This window comes from Rhineura floridana, chromosome 12, assembly GCF_030035675.1.
Source record: "Rhineura floridana isolate rRhiFlo1 chromosome 12, rRhiFlo1.hap2, whole genome shotgun sequence".
NCBI lineage: Eukaryota > Metazoa > Chordata > Lepidosauria > Squamata > Rhineuridae > Rhineura > Rhineura floridana.
In genome coordinates, this window is record NC_084491.1 from 10,426,571 (window position 1) to 10,447,892 (window position 21,322).

Below are 21,322 nucleotides of genomic sequence, written 5' to 3' on the forward strand. Positions count from 1 at the left end.
CCCTAGGTCATTGGTTCCATTGTCGTACCTCTTTAACAGTTTTCCCTGATGTTCAGTTGAAATCTGGCTTCCTGTGAGCTCATTATTGCATGTGCTACACTCTGGAACAATCGAGAAGACATCCTGGCTCTCCTCTGTGTGATCCTTCTCAGTGAAGCCCAAGCCACTTTCATTGATTGATTAATTACGTTATCACCTGGCCTTTCTGCAAAGGAGCTCAAACAGGCATATGTGGGTCTCTTCTCTCTCCGCTATTTTATCTTTACTTCAGCCCTGCAGAGTTGGTTCGGCTGAGAGGTGGCTCAGAGTCATCAAGCCAGTTTCCTGGCTGCATAGGGATTTGAATCTGGGTCTTTTCCTGTCCTGGTCTGACATTCTAAACACTATACAAGACTCTTTCAGTACAAAGACTGTGTTTTATTGACAATTTTATTATGTACAGCACTTGGGGATTTTTTTTTTTCTGATTAAGCGGGCTATACTTTTTTCTAAATAAATGAAATAAATAAATAAAAATGTGCCTAATATCAGGAGAGCATAATAGAGAGCTAACAGCTCAGGGAGAAAACCTTTTCCTGGCATGCTGGATTTTTACATGTGGGGGGGTGTTGATTGGAGTGTGTGTTTTTTAACATGACCCAAATAGACAAACACTCTCCCTGCAGCTTGAAGTGGTACGGTCCAGGAAGGACTGATTAAATGCTGTATTGCACATTTGAATCAGAATCTTACGTTTTCTTTCAACAAAGGTTAGTGCCCTTGTGTAGGCTCTTTGACCCCACCAGCACACACAGTAGCATTAATGATATTGATGCATCAGTTAATGTCATTGTTAGGGGATTACTGCAAATTGGGAATATCACCTATGGAATTGACCCCATGGATCCACCCAGCCCCTCTGGCACCAGATATATCATCTACCGGTTGGAAAACGTGAGAACACCGGCTTTGGGGTGTGAGCTTCCTGAAGGAAGATGGCAGGAGGCGGATCATCAACATCCCCCCAGTGTGACTCAACTGCTGAGAGTGAGTGCCCTTGGACAAGATTCATTGTTCAAAATTTTTGGAAGGTTTGGGCAAATCCTAAGAGGTGGCTTGGATAGCAGTGAGAGAAAGGGTTGCAAGGCACCTTAGGAATGAGAGGGAAGTTTGTAGAGGCAGTAAAGTGCTACCTGTGAGCTCTCTCCATCTCTTTCTAGTCGCTGCCCATGAGACCTAGAAACTTGCTTTTATTTATTTAAAACATGGATAGGGAACCTGTGGCCCTCCATATGTTGTTGGACCCTGGCTGCCATCAGCCACAGCCAGCATGGATCGTGAAGGAGGGAGGCTGTAGTCCAGCAACACCTGGAGGGCATCAAGCCCTCCCCCGATTTAAAATGAAATCCAAAAATGACTTGGATACTGCTTTCCTAAGGCTCCCTTTGAAATGTTGTCTATAAATTTAAAAGTGGGATATAAAATATCTTAAGGAATAAAATTAAATGAGCCTTAAGTGTTTCTTGTCTTCTTGTTTTGTTTGGTTAGATTTGAGTGTTTCATGGCCAAATTTTGATCTAGCAAAAAGAAAAATTGTGTTTTAAATTGTTTTTAAAATATGTGTTTTAAATTGTATATTTGTTTTAATGTTTTTGATTGCTGTAAACCGCCCAGAGAGCTTCGGCTATGGGGCAGTATACAAGTGCAATAAATAAATAAAAGAAAAATAATTTGTTGCCTTTTGTTCGGAATGTTTTGGCATTCTGCATTTTGGGTGTGTTTCCCAATAGCAGTGTGAAGAGAAAGTGGAAACAGAGATTAGAGTGAGATCACTCTGTTTTGATCTTGTGAGTCAGGGGAGAAGATTTCTTCTCTTATAATTTTACCTCTCCTTCCTTGCAGAGAAAAAGAGGTGTCCTTCTACAGACGAGATACGTGGAGCTCTTTATAGTTGTGGACAAAGAAAGGGTATGATTATGCTGCTTTGGGCCTATGTACAACCATCTAAAACATGGCACTCACCCCATTGGCAGAATGTGAACGACTCGTCAGTAAGGTTGGGTCTGAACTAGGGATGTAAAGAGGCATCAGATTTCCATCCTGTCTTGACTTTGTCACAATCAGCACTGTTTCCGTTCTGCTATAGTTCGGTTTCTGCTACAACGTATGTTATTCATTTCACTATCTGCGATGGGTGGAACTAATGTTAATTAATTATGTAATTAATTTCAGTGCATTTCTGTGGAAGAGAAACATCAATGGCAGAAAATAATATAATTATTTATGTAATATTTGTGGGCTAACAAAATGCAACGATAGTCATTCATTCTGGTTCATTTTTTAATCCAAAATTGTATCACAAAATTTGGAGAAATGCAAAATCCGAAGGATAATTATATCCCAATCTGTGTATTAGGTCAGTTTTCTTGAAAATGCAGACCAAAATAAATTCCCCTACTTCAAGCCCCCTTCCAACTTTCTGATTCCATTCTGGAGGTGAGCAGTATCCAAAATCTGTTAAGCACACTTTGGGTTTTAGACACCTTTTAAGCACAAAGCTCTGAAGTAGCTGGCAATGTTGTGCTGGTTTTCTTTATCATCCCATATTCCTTCCATGCATAAGCTTTTTCTTCTTTTGCAGTATCTATTGCTAGGCCACAATAAAACGGCTGTCACAGAAGAGATGGTGCATTTGGCCAACTATCTGGATAGTGTAAGTGAAAGCTTTATGGTATATGCAGAGATTATGAAATTTGCAAAAGTATGCATATGTTTCTACTCTTTTCCCTGCCCAGTTTTTTCAGGGCTGTGTGCATTTTGTACTTGAAACTTACAGCACAATCCAAACACAAGATACTCTTGGGTGAGCAAGTTTGGAATAGGCAGATCTTGGTCCGTCTCAACAAAGCTGGGGCTCTGCAGGGGCAGTGCTGGCATAAGTTCCTCAATCCAGCTTTGTTGGGGCTATGCTGGCTCAATATTTTTTCACTGATCTTTTAATTGACACCAAAGCAACTAATTTAACTGACATTTTTCCAGCAGTGTTAGAGGCATAGCACTATCAGCATCATAATGCTTTAATGTCATTTTTTTAAAAAAAGATTATTAAAAGAAATCCTTTCCATTCACAAAAAAGATTTAAAAACATTTAGCTATTAGAAAGGGTTTTTTTAAATAATTTTAAAAATAAGGTTATAGTATTATCATTTTAAAGTGCCACACTGCTCATTATAGATGTAGAGGGATGTGTGTGCATTAGGGTTGCCAGGCTCAGGGCCTGAGACTGATCCTGTATCTTTAGGAGAACAGGAAGTCAGCCAAGTGCAGGTGTTCTTGCAACACTGTAATGGGAAAAACCACAAGGTGGAATTCTCCCTTCCCCCTGCACAACTTTTAAAGATACAGAAGACCTCTTGGTTGCCAGGCCCAGCCTCCAAGAGGTCTTCTGTATCTTTAAAAGTTGTGCAGGGGGAAGGGAGAATTCCACCTTGTGGTTTTTCCCATTACAGTGTTGCAAGAATACCTGCACTTGGCTGACTTTCTCTTCTCCTAAAGACACAGGATCAGTCTCAGGCCATGTACCTGGCAACCATAGTGTGCGTATGTGTCACCAAATTATGTAATAGCCAAAAAAAGTTTTAGCATTAATTAAACAAGTGATTTTAAAAAAATAGACATCGCAAAGGTTATAACGAGCGTGTGCTGGGCTTTAGTTGGCTCTGGCCACAGCAGCTGAATCTGGGGACGGGCGAATCAGCTTGTCTCCATCCTGTGCCAGTTTTTCCTATATGCAATAATAGGTCTGTGCTGTCCCGTTTATGTCCTAAAAAATCTGCACTGTTCTCCTAAAATAAAAGTAATGCACTTATGAGGCCTTATTTCTTTCTAAACCTTTTGCTGCTGCTTGGAGCAGCTAGTAACATCACTGCATCTGCATGGTAAAAAAAAAGTATTTTAAAATGCTCCTAGAAGTGACTGCACATCATAACGTGCATTCCCTTTCTGCGGAACTGTAAAGATAAAAATAGAGCTGCCCCTTGGAACCTATGGGGGCAGCCATCTTTTCTTCCATACCGCATCCTTGATTATGTCTCTTGCTTGCCTGGGTGCAGGATGGAGAGAGGTGTGTGCATGGGCAGCTGTAGAAGCCTCTGACTTCTGTGAGGCTGGAATTTACCCTACTACTGAATGAAGATGAGTCATATCCGCAGCTGCTCTGTCCTCTTTTGCCTCTGCCCCACCCACTCTTGCCTGTGCACCTGCCCACCATCAGCAGGTAGCCCTCAAAAGTCTGCCCATGAGGGAATGTAGCCCTTGATTGGAAAAGGTTGCTCATTCCCACTTCTCTCCTGTTCGGTTCTTCTCTCTCTGCTTTCCAGATGTACATTGCACTGAACATCCGTGTTGTGTTAGTTGGCTTGGAGATCTGGACACGGGAAAATAAGATCAGCCTAGAAGGAGGCGCAGGGGATGTTCTGGCGAACTTTGTACAATGGCGAGAGCAGGAGCTTGTCCCACGCCAAAGGCATGACAGTGCGCAGTTTGTGTTGTAAGATTTGTGGTTTCTTATTTCTGCCCTTTTCCCTATCTTTTTGAAAGCCCATTCTTATGGTTATGCACCAGTCAGACTGGCTAACAACAATCGAAATCAACAATAAAATACAACAGTGTTCTAGATTAAAGTAATGCCCAGTATGTGGGGCTACCTTTGCATCGGAAGCTGCAACTAGTGCAAAATACAGCTGCTGGGATGCTCAGTAGGGCATCCAGCTTTGCATGCATTACGGCAGTGTTGAAAGAGCTACACTGGCTGCCTATTAGCTTCTGAGCCAAGTTCAAGGATTTGTTGTATTTAAAGCCCTAAAAAGCTTGGGATCAGGATACCTTGCAGACTGTCTCCCTTGGTGCAGATCCAGTCAAGTTCTTACAATGAGACCCTGCTGGTCATTCCATGACGAGCAGATTGTCACTTGGTGACAACATAAAACCAGGCCTTCTTAGTGATAGTACCCACCTTGTGGAATGGCCCTGTTCCTCCCACTTGGGATAGTTTGAGAGGCAGAGACATTAGCCAGCTTTCCTGGACTTTGATTCCTAATTCTTTTTTTTTCCTTTTTGCGTAGCACTCAGTTTTATCTATAATATATTGTTTTGTACTGTTTTTATTTAGCTTTTTTTTTTAAAAAAATTGATAGTTGTGGGTTGTGTCAAGGTCATTTAGAAATATACTTGTTCTGCAGGCAAAATGTTTTGCACCAGCAAAGCATTGTTGTGCAAAACAAGGCAAAAGCAGGAATTGTGCAATTTGTTGCACAATGAATTTCTGCTAGTGCAACTGTTGCACTGGATTTCTCTGTTGCACAACATTAAAATTCACTAATCTGTTACCACAAAATCCCTTGCATTGACAGTCAGGTTTTTTGGATATTACTACTACTACTACTACTACTACTACTACTACTAATAATAATAATAATATACTGAAATATTTCTTTTTAAATTAGGCAGAATATAATTTTTTTAAAGTAAAATATAAAAACAGATTGTAATACAGAAAAAAGAGAAGTGGTAAAAGGAAGGCATCAGACTATTAAAAAAGGACCTGTCTAGAAAAGCCTGCTTAAAGACTCCCCCCCCCCATGGTGAAACACCATTAGAGAGAGGACGAAGTGAGAGAGAGGCAATCCCTAAGGTATTCTGGGCATAGGCTAATGAGAGCTTTAAAGATCCTCACCAACATTTTGTTACCAAACAAATTGGTATTCGGTGCAGACCTTACAGGTCAGGTGTAATGTGACCCGTAAGCCAGCCTTCATCAACCTAGTGCCTCCTCTGGAGGTTTTGGGCCACAGCTCCCATCAGCCGCAGCATCATATTGCTGCGGCTGATAGGGATTATAGCCCCAAACATCTGGAGGATACCAGGCTGGCAAAAGCTATAATAAACTAGTGCCCACCAGCATTCTGACAGGTGTGTCCTGTACCAATTGCAGTTTCTGAAGACTCATTCAAAGGTAGCCCCATGTAGAGTGTGTTGCAGTAGTCCAGACCCGTGCAGCTAAGGCATGCGTCACAGTGGCCAGGTCTGACCTCATCAGAAATCAGCCTAATAAAAATGTGCCACTGTAAAAGCAGCAGAGGTACTTCTCTGCTATGTAAGCGGGTGTATTCTTCTCTTCAAGGGTAGCTCTTTAAAAGAAAAAAATCAAGGTTGCAAAAGATCATTTTTATTTTATTCCATTTTATATTATTGTGATATTTCATGTTAATAATTGTTAAAAGAGGACCAAGCTTTCCTTTTCAACGGGGCATGTTATGATCTGCCAGGGAAATTTGGCATTTTGTTTGTGTTGTAGTTTATTTGGGTCTGGGTTAACTTCTACTGATATCTTGTGCTACTTTCATACTGTTATGAATGGTCTGATGACTAGATACAAATAAATGAATCTGATTTTTTTAAAATCCGGGTCTAAGGGCTTTCAATGCAGTGGAGGTTGAATGTTGCCCTTATTGATCTGTATCACAAAAAACTCCAGCTCGCAATGGTCCAACATGAAATGATATTTATACTGAGCTGATTTCTGTTTTATTAATGGGTATTTGACTGCACCCTTCAGTACTATTGATTGAAACAGGATTGTTTTGAAGATTATGACCACATTTACACTATACATTTATTCTACCATTATTCCACTTTAAACAGTCCTAGCTTCTCCCAAAGAATCCTGGGCAGTGTAATTCATGTAGACCCTGTCAGACCCCCACCTGCGGTCTGGTCTCGTAATGGATCTCTCACATTGGCCCTAGCACAGGTCTCTCACAATCCCACTGTTGTAAAAACTTAGGGGTTCTCTCAGGTAGAGAAAAAAGGCCACCAAGTAGCAACGAGTTCAAAGCGTTTATTCAAAAACTACTGCAGTAGGGCAAAACACATACATTTCACAGCAAAGGATGAAGCATGGGTCGCGCCCCCCTCTTTCTTGCTTTGCCCTTTTATCACCAAAGCTTGCACAGAGAGGCACAGAAAAGCTTATCTAACCAGGCAAGAAGGAATGCATGTAATCAGCAGAACAAGACATACACAGTTGCGTATGTGGTTGTAGCTTTCTAACTCAAGCGTTTGCAAATCTCCTGTTGCCCTGGGATACAGCCTTGGTCTACATTTCTACATTTCTGTTTTTACTACATTCTGTTTTTACTACATTCTCCCCCCTTTTTAACATAATTTTATGTTAAATTTCTTGTTGAATCATCAGCTTCCTTCTTTTGTGAAAGCTCATTTGATTTTTCACGGGTTTTTTTTATCCAGTTTCCACATATGTGAATAAGATTAGGTAGACATTGTAAACAGCAGCAAAACATTATTAGCATTATTATACTACACATAGCATATATAGCAAGCTGTTTTAACCAATGGAGATTCGGCAGCCAGGACTTCAGCCAAGACCAAGGGTCGAGACCTGTCCAAATTTGATTACCAACGTGGGCCACATTTTTTATATCCGTCGCTAGGTCCAGGATTATTTTCCCTCTGGTGTCGATTTGAACACAACTGTCCGAGGAGTTTATTAACCCGCAGAGGCCTCCTCTGGCAGCTAATAAATAATCAGGTCCTAATCGTTGTTGCAAAAGGGCTTGTCTAATCTGCCCCATTTCTTGAGCCATAAGGGCTAGGGCTTCTGATGTATCATTTGCAAGTATTTCAACCACTGCCTGTAGTCTTATTATGGCATTTGTTGTTGATCTAAGTCCCCTTACTCCTAATCTGGACCAAGTGAGGGGCTCATAATATTCTACCAAGTCTCGGGGTGTCCAAATTGTTTGGCCCCACTTTTGCTGACTGTGGTAGTGAGTATTTGCCCTTTTTACTCTTGCATACAGGGGACGGTATATGGTAGAATTAAGAGGGTGGTACCTTATAAGGGGGTCTTAGGACTCCAACATAGCAAGTGCCCCACCAAGCAGCTGGGAGTACTTTCCATGCCCTGTTCCCACAGATGAAATAATGACCTGCCTTTGCTCTTTTTCTTTTTCCTCCAAACGGTCCTTGGTCAAAAGAGATATTTCCTGGTAGGTCTGTTATCGAAGGATTTCTTTAGGGATCATACCATCCACCATGAAAAGGACTAGGGAATATGCAGTGTGTGCAGGTGCTGGTATTATAGTCACATAACATTGCCTCAGTGGGATTATCTATGGTGCTGTTTAGACAAGCTGGGTTATTCTTTTCTTTTTTTTTCAATTAATTTTTATTCAAATTTTCAAAATCAAGACAATAGAAAAAGAAAAACACAAATTAAAACGAATACAATAAAAAAAACTAAAAAAAAACTATTGACTTCCGATTTGTCGTAGTTCAGCTATAGGTTTATAATATATAACAAGCCTGTCTCTTGATAAATTATAAAATCACCTTCCTCCAGCAGTTATCTTAGTTGGTATCAAATCTCATTAACATCATATCATTTTATTCTTCTACAAAAAGTCAAAGAGAAGTTTCCAATCCTTGAGATATATGTCCATCAATTTTTTCTAGATAGACATGTCAATTAATCCAACTCATCAAGTCTACTAAATCCAGTAATTTCAAATCGCTCTTCTTCCATTATCCGTATTGATTCCATCTTCCATCTTTGCGCACCCAATAATCTTGCTGTCATAGTCATATAATAAGAGTCTGATAGGAATTTCCTTCATCACAAATATTTTCTTGCCATCATTTCCGAACGTATCACTGAAGTATTGTTGCAAAACCGCATCTCTGTTCCTCCTTTTTACAGAATGCACTAGCACATCTCTTGAAGGGTTTTTCATTGTCACAAAACAGGAATTAATTCTGTAAACTTTCTCCATTTCAAATTCCATCAAATCCTTCCAGTCCAAGAATTTTTTCGAACCGATGATATCTTTATCTCCAATCTCTTCACCAATTCCTTCAGGGACAGCGCTGAATTCCAAACAGTAATATTTGTCTCCAGGATCCATCACAGCCAGGAAATCCAAATCTTTTTCCAAGACCATATTTAATCCAATCTCCAGGGCTTGAACCTTCCCTTTAATTTTTCTTTCATCCTTTTTTGATTTTCCAGATTTATCTTTGTTCTCCTTTCTCATAGAATCCTGAATTTCTTTCAGCTCCTGTCTCATTTCGCCAAATTCAATTTTCATCACATGTCTGTTATTTCTCAGTTCTTGTTTTGTTAGCTTAATTCCATTCATTATTTTCTGAAACATATCTAAAGAGAAAGTCCCTTCTTGTACATCCATGATCTCAACCACCTTCTTGATTGTCATTCTTAAAACCAAAAAAACAAAACCCCTTCAATTTCCAATGTCCCAAGCAAAGAACAGTTTATTTCTTTATCCAGTTACAAAGGAGTTAATCTTTCAAGCCAGCTGACGTCACCCTCTAGACAGCACGAACTGCCTTATCTCTTGTATGTCCGAAAGTGCAAAAACAACTTTAATTCACAGCCTCCAAATAATTAGTGGCAGGAAGAATGAGCAGATTCATCAAAAAAAAAAAGTAAACCGGAAAAATAGTCCCAGACATATATTACTCAAAAGTCTTATAAATCAATTTTTTTTCTCTTTGAATTAGAAACCCCTCATCCGTTTGTAATCTTTATAATGCTGAATTCCATGCCAGCTTTTTGCAATAAAAATAAAGATAAGCTATTTCTATTTTCTTCCCCTTAGTTCCGTGAATAAAAGCGAAAGTTATGACTCACCCAGGGTTTCTTAATTGCTGGATCTTTGACAAATCTCTTTAGCTATATTGATAACAAAATAATGAGAAAAGACAGGAGAATGCTTGCCTGTTAATCCGTTTTTCTTTGAAGAAAAAAAAAGTCTCACTTAATCAGTTGAGCTGGTTGGAAATCCTAGCTCCATCCGAGCTGCTGGAAGACCTTCTTTCACAGAAAATTCTAATGAATTCCAGCCTCCAACAAACACAACAAAGCTCTGTGGAAAATCTCTACGTTTCTTCCTTATCTGGAAGAAATTTTCCCCAGTCAAAAAGCCCTTCTGACTGGTTTTAAAACTGAAAAAGTTTCATCCAAGACGGGAGCCCGTCTTAGAGGCAGCACAGGCGGACCGATCCTCCTGGGAAGTGACAAGCTGGGTTATTCAATGAATACCATGACCCATTTTCCACCCAGCTTTGCGTGAACCCAGGTATGGCTGTATTATTTTGAAACTTCCATCTTAATTTTCTTCTACGATCCTTATATATATTGGAGGACATATTCGTAGCCACGATAAATGGTTGCTCGAAATCTGGTGCTATCAATACAGGCCCTTGGCACCAGGCTTGCTTTAGCAGGTCAAAAGCCTTTTGACATTCATCCGTCCACACCACACACTCAGCACACCTTTTCCTTGTTAGCTCATGCAAGGGGGTTGCTATTTCCCCAAAATCTTTTATAAATTTACAGTAGAAACCAGCCACACCTAAAAATGCTCTCCATTGTTTCCTGATTTCCTCAAGCACTCTTTCATTCTGACTCACTTGTTTGTGTAATGAGAAAGAAATAATTGGGCTTGGCTCCTTTAAACTACTGGGATGCTTGGGTAAGGTACATGTTATGTTTGCACCATGAGGATTTTTAACCCCATGATCTAGAGTCATTAGGATTTTTACTTCTGTAGACCGACTAGTGAAGAAATCCTTCAAGAACCCCAGGGTATCCTGATCAATATTGAGACGAAGTGGCACTAATGACACTCGTAAACAACACTCTTGTGATCTGCCCGACTCAGGACACACCTGCAATGCTTTGACTGTCAACATATTAGAATGTGCCTTTCTAAACATTTCTTTACCACAGTAAAGGTATAGAAATTTATTCATCTGAGATGTATCCAAACGATCTCCATTCTCAAGATCTTGAACCACAACACTTGACAAGAAACTGGTTGCTTTAACAAGTTGACCTCACATTCTGATTCGCCAGATGGATATACCTCAGGCTTGAATCTCACCCTGCTTAATTGTATTTCCATCAAGAAATCTGGGTTCCTTCCTCTTTCCCTACAGGATGTATTACTCCCATGCCTCGTAGAGAAGGAAAATTCTGAAGACTAATGTAGTTTTTAACCAAAGATGTAGATGGTGCATTTCCAAAGGCCTTCCCCCCATAAAGGTACCAAATGGGTGAGGTTTCTTTCACAACATAGTGCACCAATGGAATAGGAAATCTCAGTGGAGCTTTTGTTTTTACCCCACTTTGTTCCCCTTTATGACATCCCATACTTGATGAACAATATTGTTTGACATCTTCAGAAATGTTTGGCCAATAATAATGTGCAGCCAATCTTTTCTTGGTCTTCTTTATTCCAAGATGCCCTGAACATGGGACATCATGGGCTACCTCTAGCAATCTGGCTCTAAATTTGCTAGGTACCACCAGTTGTTTCACTGGTTTACATTCATTCTCTCTCTCAGCAGGCATCCACAGACTGTACAATATCCCATTCTCACAAACAATTTGATCCCTCAGATTGTCAGTAAAGGGAATCCTTTGTGTAAGGGCTTGATCCTTCATTTGCTTCAAACTTTCATCCTTATCCAGCTCTTCTCTGAAGTGCTCTGCCTGCAGTAGAGTCCATTCGCAACAGTGTGTCTCTCTTAGCAGGTCTGCTAGAGGTTGCTGTGGCGACCTCAATCTCAACCACAGATTCTACCCTGTTTTGTTCAGAGACGGCTAAAATGGCTTCTGCTCCTTTGTTCATTTGGTTTTGGGTCACAACATATATTTTTCCTTGTGCCCTCATAACATCTCTTCCCAGTATCACTGGTTCTTGCTGTTGGGCATTAATACCCACTTTACAGATCTCCTCCTTTCCTCTCCACTTTAATTTTATCAGGGCCATGGGTATGCTTTCTGGTTCACCCCTCACTCCTTGGATTGTCACCGTTTCCTGAGGTAATATTTCCTCAGATTTTATCAAATCTGGCCTCAGTAACGTCTGAGTGGCACCAGTATCCAGCAATGCCCAATAATTTGCCCCTTGCACACTCACTTCTTCCCTCAGACTCGAATCAAAGTCTTGTACATTTGTCCAGTTTATCTGGCAGAACTGAACTTTCTTTGTTTCTAACTCCCTTGGTTCTGTTTTCACTGCCCTTCCCTGAGCAGGATTACCAGTGGGGTTGGCAACCTCACACTGGAAACGTAGGTGCCCCGGTCTACCACATTTATAACATAATTTCTCCTCCCTTTTAGGGTACACAGATCCACTCTGGGGTGTTGTGTGCCCTTCAGATTTTATTGGAGGGCTCACTCGCTGTAGTACCACATCCTTTCTGCCACCATTATATGGTCTGGGTTTAAACTCTCGATGTTTTGCTCACCCAGCCAGTGCTATCTGAGGCAAAGTGATCTGCCAACTCTGCGGCCTCTTGAACAGATTTAGGGGAATGGTCTTTGACAAGGAGCCTTATTTCTGGTGGTAACTGATGGTATAATTGATCCAGTATCATGAGGCTTTTCACCTCTTCTACTGATTGAGCTTTGGCACTTCCCATCCACTTTCCAAATATGTCCACCAGTTTTGCTCCCAGTTCAACAAAAGACCTTCCTGCCTGGATCTGGCAGTTTCGAAATAACTTCCTGAAATAGTCAGGTCCCAGTCTGAATCTTTTGTACACTGCCTCTTTAAACTCGGCATATGTGATGGGCCTATCTGAGGGGAAATATTGGTATACCTCTGCCAATTCCCCTTTGATTAGATTTGATAAATATTGCATATATTTATCCTCCGGTAGCCCCCACATCTGAGCTGCCTTTTCGAAGGTGTTGAGGTAAATTTGTGGATCTGGTCCAGGTTCAAACACCACAAAATCTTTTGGTGTCACCTTTATTTTTGTTTCATTTCTGTCCTTTCTTGTTTCATCAGAATGAAACTTCTCTCTTTCAAATTTTAATTTTTCCACTTGTATCTCAGCATCCAATACTCGTTGCTTCTCCCTCTCCTCAAACTCCATTCTCATCCTCTCTATTTCCAACTCCCGCTGTTTTTCTTTCTCATCAGCCTCCATCCTCAATCTCTCAGTTTCCAACTCCTGCTGTTTTTCTTTCTCCCCCAACTCCATTCTCAATTTCTCAGTTTCCAACTTTAACTTCTCTCTCAAATACTCTATATAAGCGGGATTGCTTGAATACCCTTCTGGGTTCTCTTCTCTGACAGGTTGTTTGAGTTGGATTGATGTGAATGCTATCAATGCTACCCGCAGTTCATCTACCCCTTTACCCTCATGAGGTAAATTGAACATGATGCTCTTCTCCACCAGCTCCTCTCTTTTCATCTTTATATATTCAGCCATGTTTTTAGGAATTCACTCACTCTTTGCCACACACTCTTTGCCAGTCACTCTCACAAGTAATCTTTATTTGTTATTTCTTTTAGCCACACCACCTTTAGGGACTCTCTGTTGTTCGTATCCCACCACTACCACCACATGTGACGTCCTTCCCCAGCACCACCTGTGAAGCTCTCACTTGTGGCTACCAGCAGACAGGAATGTCAGGTTTTCTTCTTACCCTTTACAGCTGTAGCACAGATTTCAACAAATCCCCCTGCTAGGCCTTACTACCCCGCAGTCTGTATCTCTTATAACCTTTAGACTGTGTCTTAGTCCCTGCCAGGCTATCTCGATACCTTGTGTCTATGGGTATAGGTAATTCCCAAACCCCCCTGCAGCCTCTTGCACTGAAGCATACCACCCTGGGTTTCTCTGTGGGACTGGATACACTTTCCTCCGATCCGCCGCTGCCACCATTCGATACAACCTGTTCAGCCTTGGTTACTTTGCTATTCCCCCTGGTATGTGTTTCCCAGCTGAAGGAATCAGGCTCCTGTTTAACCAAGAAATATTTAATTAGTATTAGAACTAACAAGATTACTTAAGGAATGTTTCACAAGTGTATGGTTTCATCTATATTCTGTTATGTACTTTACTTCTCAGAACTCCGACTCACTCTCAACAACAATTTATTTAATTTAATTTAATTTATTGGATTTCTTAGTCGCTCATCTGGCTGGCCATCCAGCCACTCTGGGCGACGTACAAAATGAACAAAATGACACACCAATACAATAACATTAAAATCTAAACGCGATAATGATAAAATCTAACCCACACCAAAGGCTTGCCTGAATACACATATGCAACAACCTTATTCTATTAATTATTTGAAAGTTTATTTACAAGAAGTTCTGTATTAGTTCTAGCATACAATAAAAATCCATGATCCTAGAAGTAGTGCTTCCATAGTATTAAGCTCAGAATATTTGATTTGCTGTACTTGACTGAGAGTCAAAGACCCTGGAGTTTGCTGTCCTCTACTGTTTTGTTAGAGGGGTAGAATACTTTGAATGAAAAGCCACTTCTTGGGAAAGATCCAGGATTTATGCAGAGGCAATCGGTGTTGGTCACGGTGAACGGGTCATATTTGTCGGCAAAGACAATGAGATCTGGCAGAGGGTATGTTCTCAAGGTGTAGTCATAGGCCCAGTAGACAGGGCTAACATTAAGGGGCAATGGAGTCAGATGCCCTTGTGATAAAATTGTCTTTACAAAATGATTAGGAATATCCAAACTGCTACTAGGAAATCCGGCACATCTTGTTTACCATCTTGTTTACCAAGTCTTCTCTGAAGATTATTATTTCCTGAGTGCAGTACACTGCAAGGATTTGTAGTGAAGACTGAAAATGGCACCTGCTGTCGGAACTCCTCTGTAATGTTTTCAGTAAGCGGTGGCCTTGGCAAAATGGAGCCTGGGCCAGGATCTTCAGAGCCGGGAACAAATACAAATCGACTCTTATGGATACTGGGATATTCGCATATTATGTCTGCAAGGGCTTTCAATGAACCTTTCAGTGACTGAATTTGATTTTTTCCATATGGAGCAGAGGAAAAGTTCCCACAGAAGAAGAAGCAAGTTGGAGGCATGGAGGATTAACCTGAAAACATAATGCGAAGCTTCTCCAAAACTTCTGCTTGATCCAACCAAACATCTGAAAGGAACACAAACATGGCATCCTCATTTTCTTCCTCCAGCTGTTTCAGTTTCGCAGAAGATTTTACGGAGGTTGAAGAAGGCCCTCCAAAGAAGTTCGTGTTTCCATAATATGCCCTAGTTGTAATAGAAGGTTCTGTAGGGGGAAATCCAAAAGCATTGACATGAAATATCTCATCTTCATACCAGCCTTCTGTTAAAACAAAACATGACTCTGTATATAAGCCACTGTGGAACTGTGCTTTACTAAGGTCCAGCTGGACAACTCCTGTAGGATCTTCCAAGAAAAACTTTCCCTCTTTCAGCTGGGTTATCATCCCAAGAACAATAACCTCCCTAACTTTATCTGAGTTCCCCAAGAGAGTTTCTATTGTCTTGAGCTGGAATTTACTTCTGCTTTCATCTGGGTGTGAACCAATAGCTGATGGTGTGAACAATTCATGCCGGTGGGTTCTCTGCTGCAAGATGATATAACGCTCACGGAACAATTCTGCTTTATCCCTGGCACGGCCAAATAAATTTGGTGCTGGATGGCTGGTCATTGAGAGGGGTAGAAACTTTTTTCTTTCAAAATTGTAAACATATCGTGGGATATCAAAAGCTCCAATAATGTTGAAAATATGATCCATGGTTTCATCTAAGGACTGGCTGCACTCCAGGACTGCTGCTTCCACCATGGCCCTTTCAATCATGTTACATGACAAAGGCTGTTTTTCAACAGCATCAATTATATTTTCTATCATATCTTCAAGCTCCACTTCATTAACTGTTTGAAGAGCTTCCGTGAGATACTTGGTAGCTTCACAGTGTAGACAAGGTCTGGGTGTTGTGCTTTAATGTGCTGCTCACTGCAAGAAATCCTGGCCTTGCTTCCCAGGTTGCACAATGTTTTTCTGGTGGCTGCTGTGTGGAATGCAAAGGTGGCATGCCAGAATCCTCTGCAACATCACAAGGAATGGTAGTGCGGAGCAGCAAGCCGTGCATCTTGAAGGCAGCGCTCACTTTGCTCCTCAGCTTCTCCGCGGCCATCTTGAACGGTTCGCGCCAACAACAACACCAAACACCATCCACCTCCTCAATTCACCTTACAATTCACCTCCCCACAATTCACCACCTCACTTCACCACCTCCCAATTCACCACCACCTGCCACCTCATTCACCTCCAAACACCCCCCAGATTCAACTGTCATTCTTCCATTTATACTCCCAGCCATTCAAACGCCCAGCCAATCATCCAGCATTCTACTGCTCATGTACTCCCCCTCCTCTTTCACTCCACTTACCATATGTCTTCTATATAACCAGCACTTACCATATTTACAATATAAGCAGGAACATCACAGTCCACTATTACCAATAAGTGCTTGTATCCCCTGCAAGGGGGTAAGTCGGCAAAGTCAATCTGTAAACTTTCAAATGGGATGAAGACCCATGGTCTGCTACCAGGTGGGCCCTTTTGCCCCCCTTTTGGATTTGATTTTAAACATATCTGGCATTTGGATGCTTCTTCTTGTGCTTTAACATGGACAGTAGGGGCAAACCATTGTCGCTTAACGTAATCTGCCATTTTTGAAGCACCCCAGTGTGTCTTTTTATGAATTAATTTAAGGATCAATCCTAAGGCTGCAGGGGGCAACCCAGGGAGTCCTTCTGTAGTTCGAAATACTCCTTCATTATCTTTTTTAACCCTCTTCTCTCCCATAGTTCTTTTACTGCTGCAGGTAGTGAATTATGCCACTTCTGTAATTCTTCTAAACTATAATTCTGATTGGATTGGATTTCCATAGCCAAGACAGGATTTATCTGCAAAATTCTCATTGCTGCTTTTTGTGCAGCTTGATCTGCGAAGTTATTTCCCTTCGCTACATCAGTTATTTCCTGAGAATGTCCTTTGTAATGCATTATGGAAATAATAGATGGCAAATGAATACTCTCGAGAAGTTTTTCTACCAACTGTGCATTCGCAAGTTTTGTTCCTGCTGAAGTTAGAAATCCCTTCTGCTTCCACAGTTGGCCTGTTGCTTGGGTTATTCCGAAGGCATATTTACTGTCAGTGTAAATATTCACTGGTTTATCTTTGACTATTTCACAGGCATGCATCAAAGCATACAATTCTGCTCCTTGTGCACTATAAGTATTAGGGAGAGGTTCAGCCTCCATTATTTCAAAAGGAGAAACCACTGCATATCCAGTTCTCCTACTTCCATTTATGATGCGTGAACTTCCATCACAGAAAAGAATCAGCTCTGGGTTTTGTAATGGTAAATCTGAAAGGTCTCCTCGTGGTTTTTCTTGAATTTTAACTACTTCTAAACAAGAGTGTGGTGTTCCTTCCTCTGGGATTGGAATTAAGGTAGCTGGATTCAGAGTTGTGCATTGGCGTAAAACCACATTGGATTGTTATTGTGTTTTATCATGTTGCTGTAAGTCGCCTAGCGTGTCCGTTAATTCGGACAGATAGGCAACTAACAAATAAATTTATTTATTTATTTATTTATTATCTGGTGTCAGCAACTGGGCTTCATATTTATTCAATCTCTGATTGGTAAAATGTTGGGTTTTTTTTTTATTTAAAAGCAGATGGACTGCATGTGGCACATATACTGTTGTTTCATGTCCCAATGTAAATTCCTGCGCTCTTCCAAGTATTAGAGCAGCAGCAGCCACAGCCCTTAGACAACTAATGGCTCCTTTTGCTACTGGGTCCAACTGGGTGGAGAAATAGGCTACTGGTCTATTATATGTACCAAATGTTTGGGTCAGAACTCCTGAAGCCACCCCCCTTTGTTCATGTACATATAAGGAAAATGGCTTTCGGTAGTCTGGTAGCCCAAGAGCAGGAGCTGAGGAAAGGGCAGTCTTAATTTTTCTGAAATTTATCTCTAGTTCAGAAGTCCAACTAACTTCTTCTGGCTCAGTCTTTGTTGTGGTTTGAATCAGAGATTTTGTCAATTCTCCATATCCTGGGATCCAGGGTTGGCAAAATCCTGCCACTCCCAGGAATCCCCTCTTCTGTCTTTTGGTTTTGGGTTGAGGATAGTTGACAATGACCTGAATCCTTTCATCTGACAGCAGCCTTTCACCCCATTTTAGAATATGCCCCAGGTATTTAACCTCTTTCTGTGCATATTGAATTTTCGAGGGAGATACCTTATGTCCTTTATAGGCTAAGGAAAGGAGCAGCATGTAGGTGTCTCTTTCACACGCTTCTAAGGTTGGGGCACAGAGCAAGAAGTCATCCATGCAAATTAGAAACTGGGAGCCATTTTTTAACTTAATATCTAAAGTTAATATCTAAAGTTTAACTTAATACCTAAAGGTCAGCATGAAGACATTTACTAAATATTGCTGGGGCCTTGACGTAGCCCATTGGCAATCTGCCCCAGGTCAGCTGACCCTGAGGTTCCCAGGTAAAAGCGAACAAATATTGACTGTCTTCGTGCACTGGGATGGAAAAGAAAGCAGAGCACAGGTCTATGACTGTGTAAGTAGTGGTATCAGGTGGAATGGCTGTTAAGATAATATGAGGGTTTGGTAGTACAGGATGTCGAGGAATAACAAAGTCATTAACCCTTCAAAGGTCTTGCACCATCCTATAAACTACGTTTCCCTCCTCATCTAGCTTTGGTTTCTTTACTGGTAATATGGGAGTGTTGCATGGAGATGGCAATGGAACCGACTGCCTAGGGAGGTGGTGGGATCCCCTTCGCTGGATGTCTTCAATCAGAGGCTGGACAGCTATCTGCGGGAGATGCTCTAGCTGTGGATTTCCTGCTGTGAGCAGGGGGTTGGACTCGATGACCTACTCTATGATTCTATGAGATTCACAGGGTACTAGAATTCCTTGTTGTAAATATGAATCAACTAATTTTTGTAGACTTTTACGAGCCTCCCACGAAATGGGATATTGTTTTACACATGGATAAGGAAGATTTTGTTTTATCCATATCTGAACAGGTTTGGCTGATTTTTAATTTCCCTACTTCATCAGTTTTTCGTCCCCATAGCCAGGGAGGCAAGAATCCATTAGAGCCTGTAATTTAAAATCCATGGCTGACGTTGGAACCGAGGCGCTTTCTGCTAGCTCGTTCATGCACTGAAACACTCCTGGCAGATGTAAATATATTCCTTCTGGGGAACACTTAATAGTAGCTTGAAGCTTGCAGAGTAAATCTCGTCCTAACCAGTTCATAGGGCCATCAGCTAACAGAAAACTGTGTTCAACAGTCAAAGGTCCTATTTGTGCTTTTACTTGCGGGGAAACAGGACAGGCTAGGGGCTGTACAGTAACACCAATTATAGTTTTTTTCTCTTTACTGCTGGGGGCAGCTGAAGATGGCAGTGAGGAGAGGGTTGCTCCTGTATCTATTAGGCATTCATAGGTATGATTTCCAATTTTCAATTTGATGGTGGGGCTTTGTGGTGTTAATTCCCATGTGGCAGCTAAAAGGCAGGGGCAAGAGGGACAACAGTCCTCTCCATTTAACTGTCATTCTTCTGAATAGTTGTCAGAAGCGAAATCAACTAATGCAGGAGCCTGTGCAATTGGTCCTGAGTCTGAAAGGGGCTGTTGTTGGGGATTAAATCCTCCTCTCCCTCTACTTCTTCCCCTTCCTCTCACTCCCCCTCTGCCTTTTCCTCGTTCCTTTAAACAGTCCCTTCGAGAATGGCCTTCTTTCCCACATCCATAGCACACGTATTTACTTCTTTCGGGCCCTGGTCATCCCTGCCATGGGGCTCCTTTATCTTGTACTTGTCCTAGGGCTGTCGCAAACATGTGGATGGTCTTTTCCTCCTCCTTCTTTTCCTGCTTACTTTGCCTTTCTCTGTTATTAAAAGCCGTGGTTGCCCAAGTGAGGATCTGGGACATATCAACATGATCATAAGTATCTTTGCTATTTAACATTCTTTTGACATATGGGTCAGTCAGCCCTGCTTTGAACAATCCTCGGAGCAAAGCCGTGTTATTTGGGTCATCGGGGTTCATTCCCCCCCAGATGCGTATTGCTTCTTTAAGCCTTTGGCAATAATCTCCTGGATGTTCTTCTGGTTTCTGCTTCACTTCCCCTCCTTTTTGCAAACCCACTTGTTGTTTCCCTGCTTCTTCCATGCCTTGTAAAAAGGCCTGTTTGTAGTTTTCCAATGCCCAACGGTGATGTGCGTTATTAATGTCCCAGCTGGGATTTTGTGTAAACATAAGATGGGTCAATTCTGGGACTTGTGCAGTGGTTGGGTCACCCTGTCCTCTCACTTGTATTCGGGTTAAAATTGGCCCTGCTTTTCCATTTATTTCTGCTACCTCTGCATCTGTTAAAAGGGCTTTAATCAGAGCTTGAATGTCAGTCCATGAGGGCCTGTGTGTCATGAATATAGTCTCAAAGGTACACTTTACTCCATCAGGGTCATCTCGGAACCTAGGAGTCTGAAATTTCCAGTTTAACAAATCTGAAGTGGAGAAAGGGACATCTCAATCTGCTCTGCTCCATGAACTGGGATTTCCCACAGAGGGAACATTCCTGCTTCTTTAACACCATTAGGAGCTGTTGGGGAGATTGGGGCTCTGGCCACTTCTCTAGAAGCCGGTTGTGAGGGAGGGGTGAGTCCCCATGTTCCCTATCCTTCATACAGAGGATTGCCTGGGGTTGTTGGATGTTTTCGCAAGTTATAAGGAGATCTCTGTCTCTGTCGCTGTTTTTCCTCATATAACGTTACTGTGTTTCCTCCTACCGCACCCTCTAAAGGGGGCACACTCTCGGGTAATCTAGAATATAGTCCCGGAGGCTGGAGTGATGGATCATCTAGGATATCCATCTCACCAGCTTCCTTATAGGGAGGAGGAACGGCTGCAGCCAAGGCCAATTGAGTAGGGGTAGTTTTACATCCTTGGGGCCCATTGTAGAATAAAAACAAATATTGGACTTGTCCTGGAAATTCGTCCTCTAATTGGAGTCTCAATTTTTTCAATTTCTTTTTATCAAAGCTTCCTGCTTCTGGCCACTGATCCTCAGGGGCCCAGAGGCAGTATATATTGGCCATTGATTTTGGCACAACTTTATCAGTTTCTTTTTTGAAAGACCTGCTCCTCCTCCAGGCTTTTGCCAGTTTGCTAAAACACAGGCAAGGGGAGTTTCAGGTTTCAGCTTACTCTTGCTGCTTCCCATGGTTCGGGCTTCTGTTGTGTGTGGGTGTGCAAGCCTTTCTTGCCTTGCCTCACAATGACTTACGCAGGGAGCACTTTCCAGCTATGTGGAGCTTCAACAATCAATCACTCTTCTCACACACCTCCACGTCCCGCCGGTCTGGGAGTAGCTTGCC

The 21,322-nt window shown here is 41.7% G+C and overlaps 1 protein-coding gene and 1 pseudogene across 4 annotated transcripts in view; one reads left to right on the forward strand and one right to left on the reverse strand.

Moving 5' to 3' along the window:
• The window catches only part of ADAM9 (ADAM metallopeptidase domain 9), a 113,648-nt gene that overhangs the window by 41,147 nt on the left and 51,179 nt on the right, over window positions 1-21,322 (forward strand). For 3 of the 4 annotated variants that reach the window (XM_061592349.1, XM_061592351.1, XM_061592352.1), the window contains exons 6-9: window positions 837-1,026; window positions 1,882-1,947; window positions 2,621-2,692; window positions 4,359-4,528. In XM_061592349.1, coding sequence (XP_061448333.1) covers window positions 837-1,026; window positions 1,882-1,947; window positions 2,621-2,692; window positions 4,359-4,528 — 498 coding nt within the window. The remainder of the gene's footprint in view (window positions 1-836; window positions 1,027-1,881; window positions 1,948-2,620; window positions 2,693-4,358; window positions 4,529-21,322) is intronic. The other variant, XM_061592350.1, reaches the window with a different exon arrangement.
• LOC133368297 (DNA polymerase epsilon subunit 2-like) lies at window positions 14,203-15,804 on the reverse strand (annotated as a pseudogene).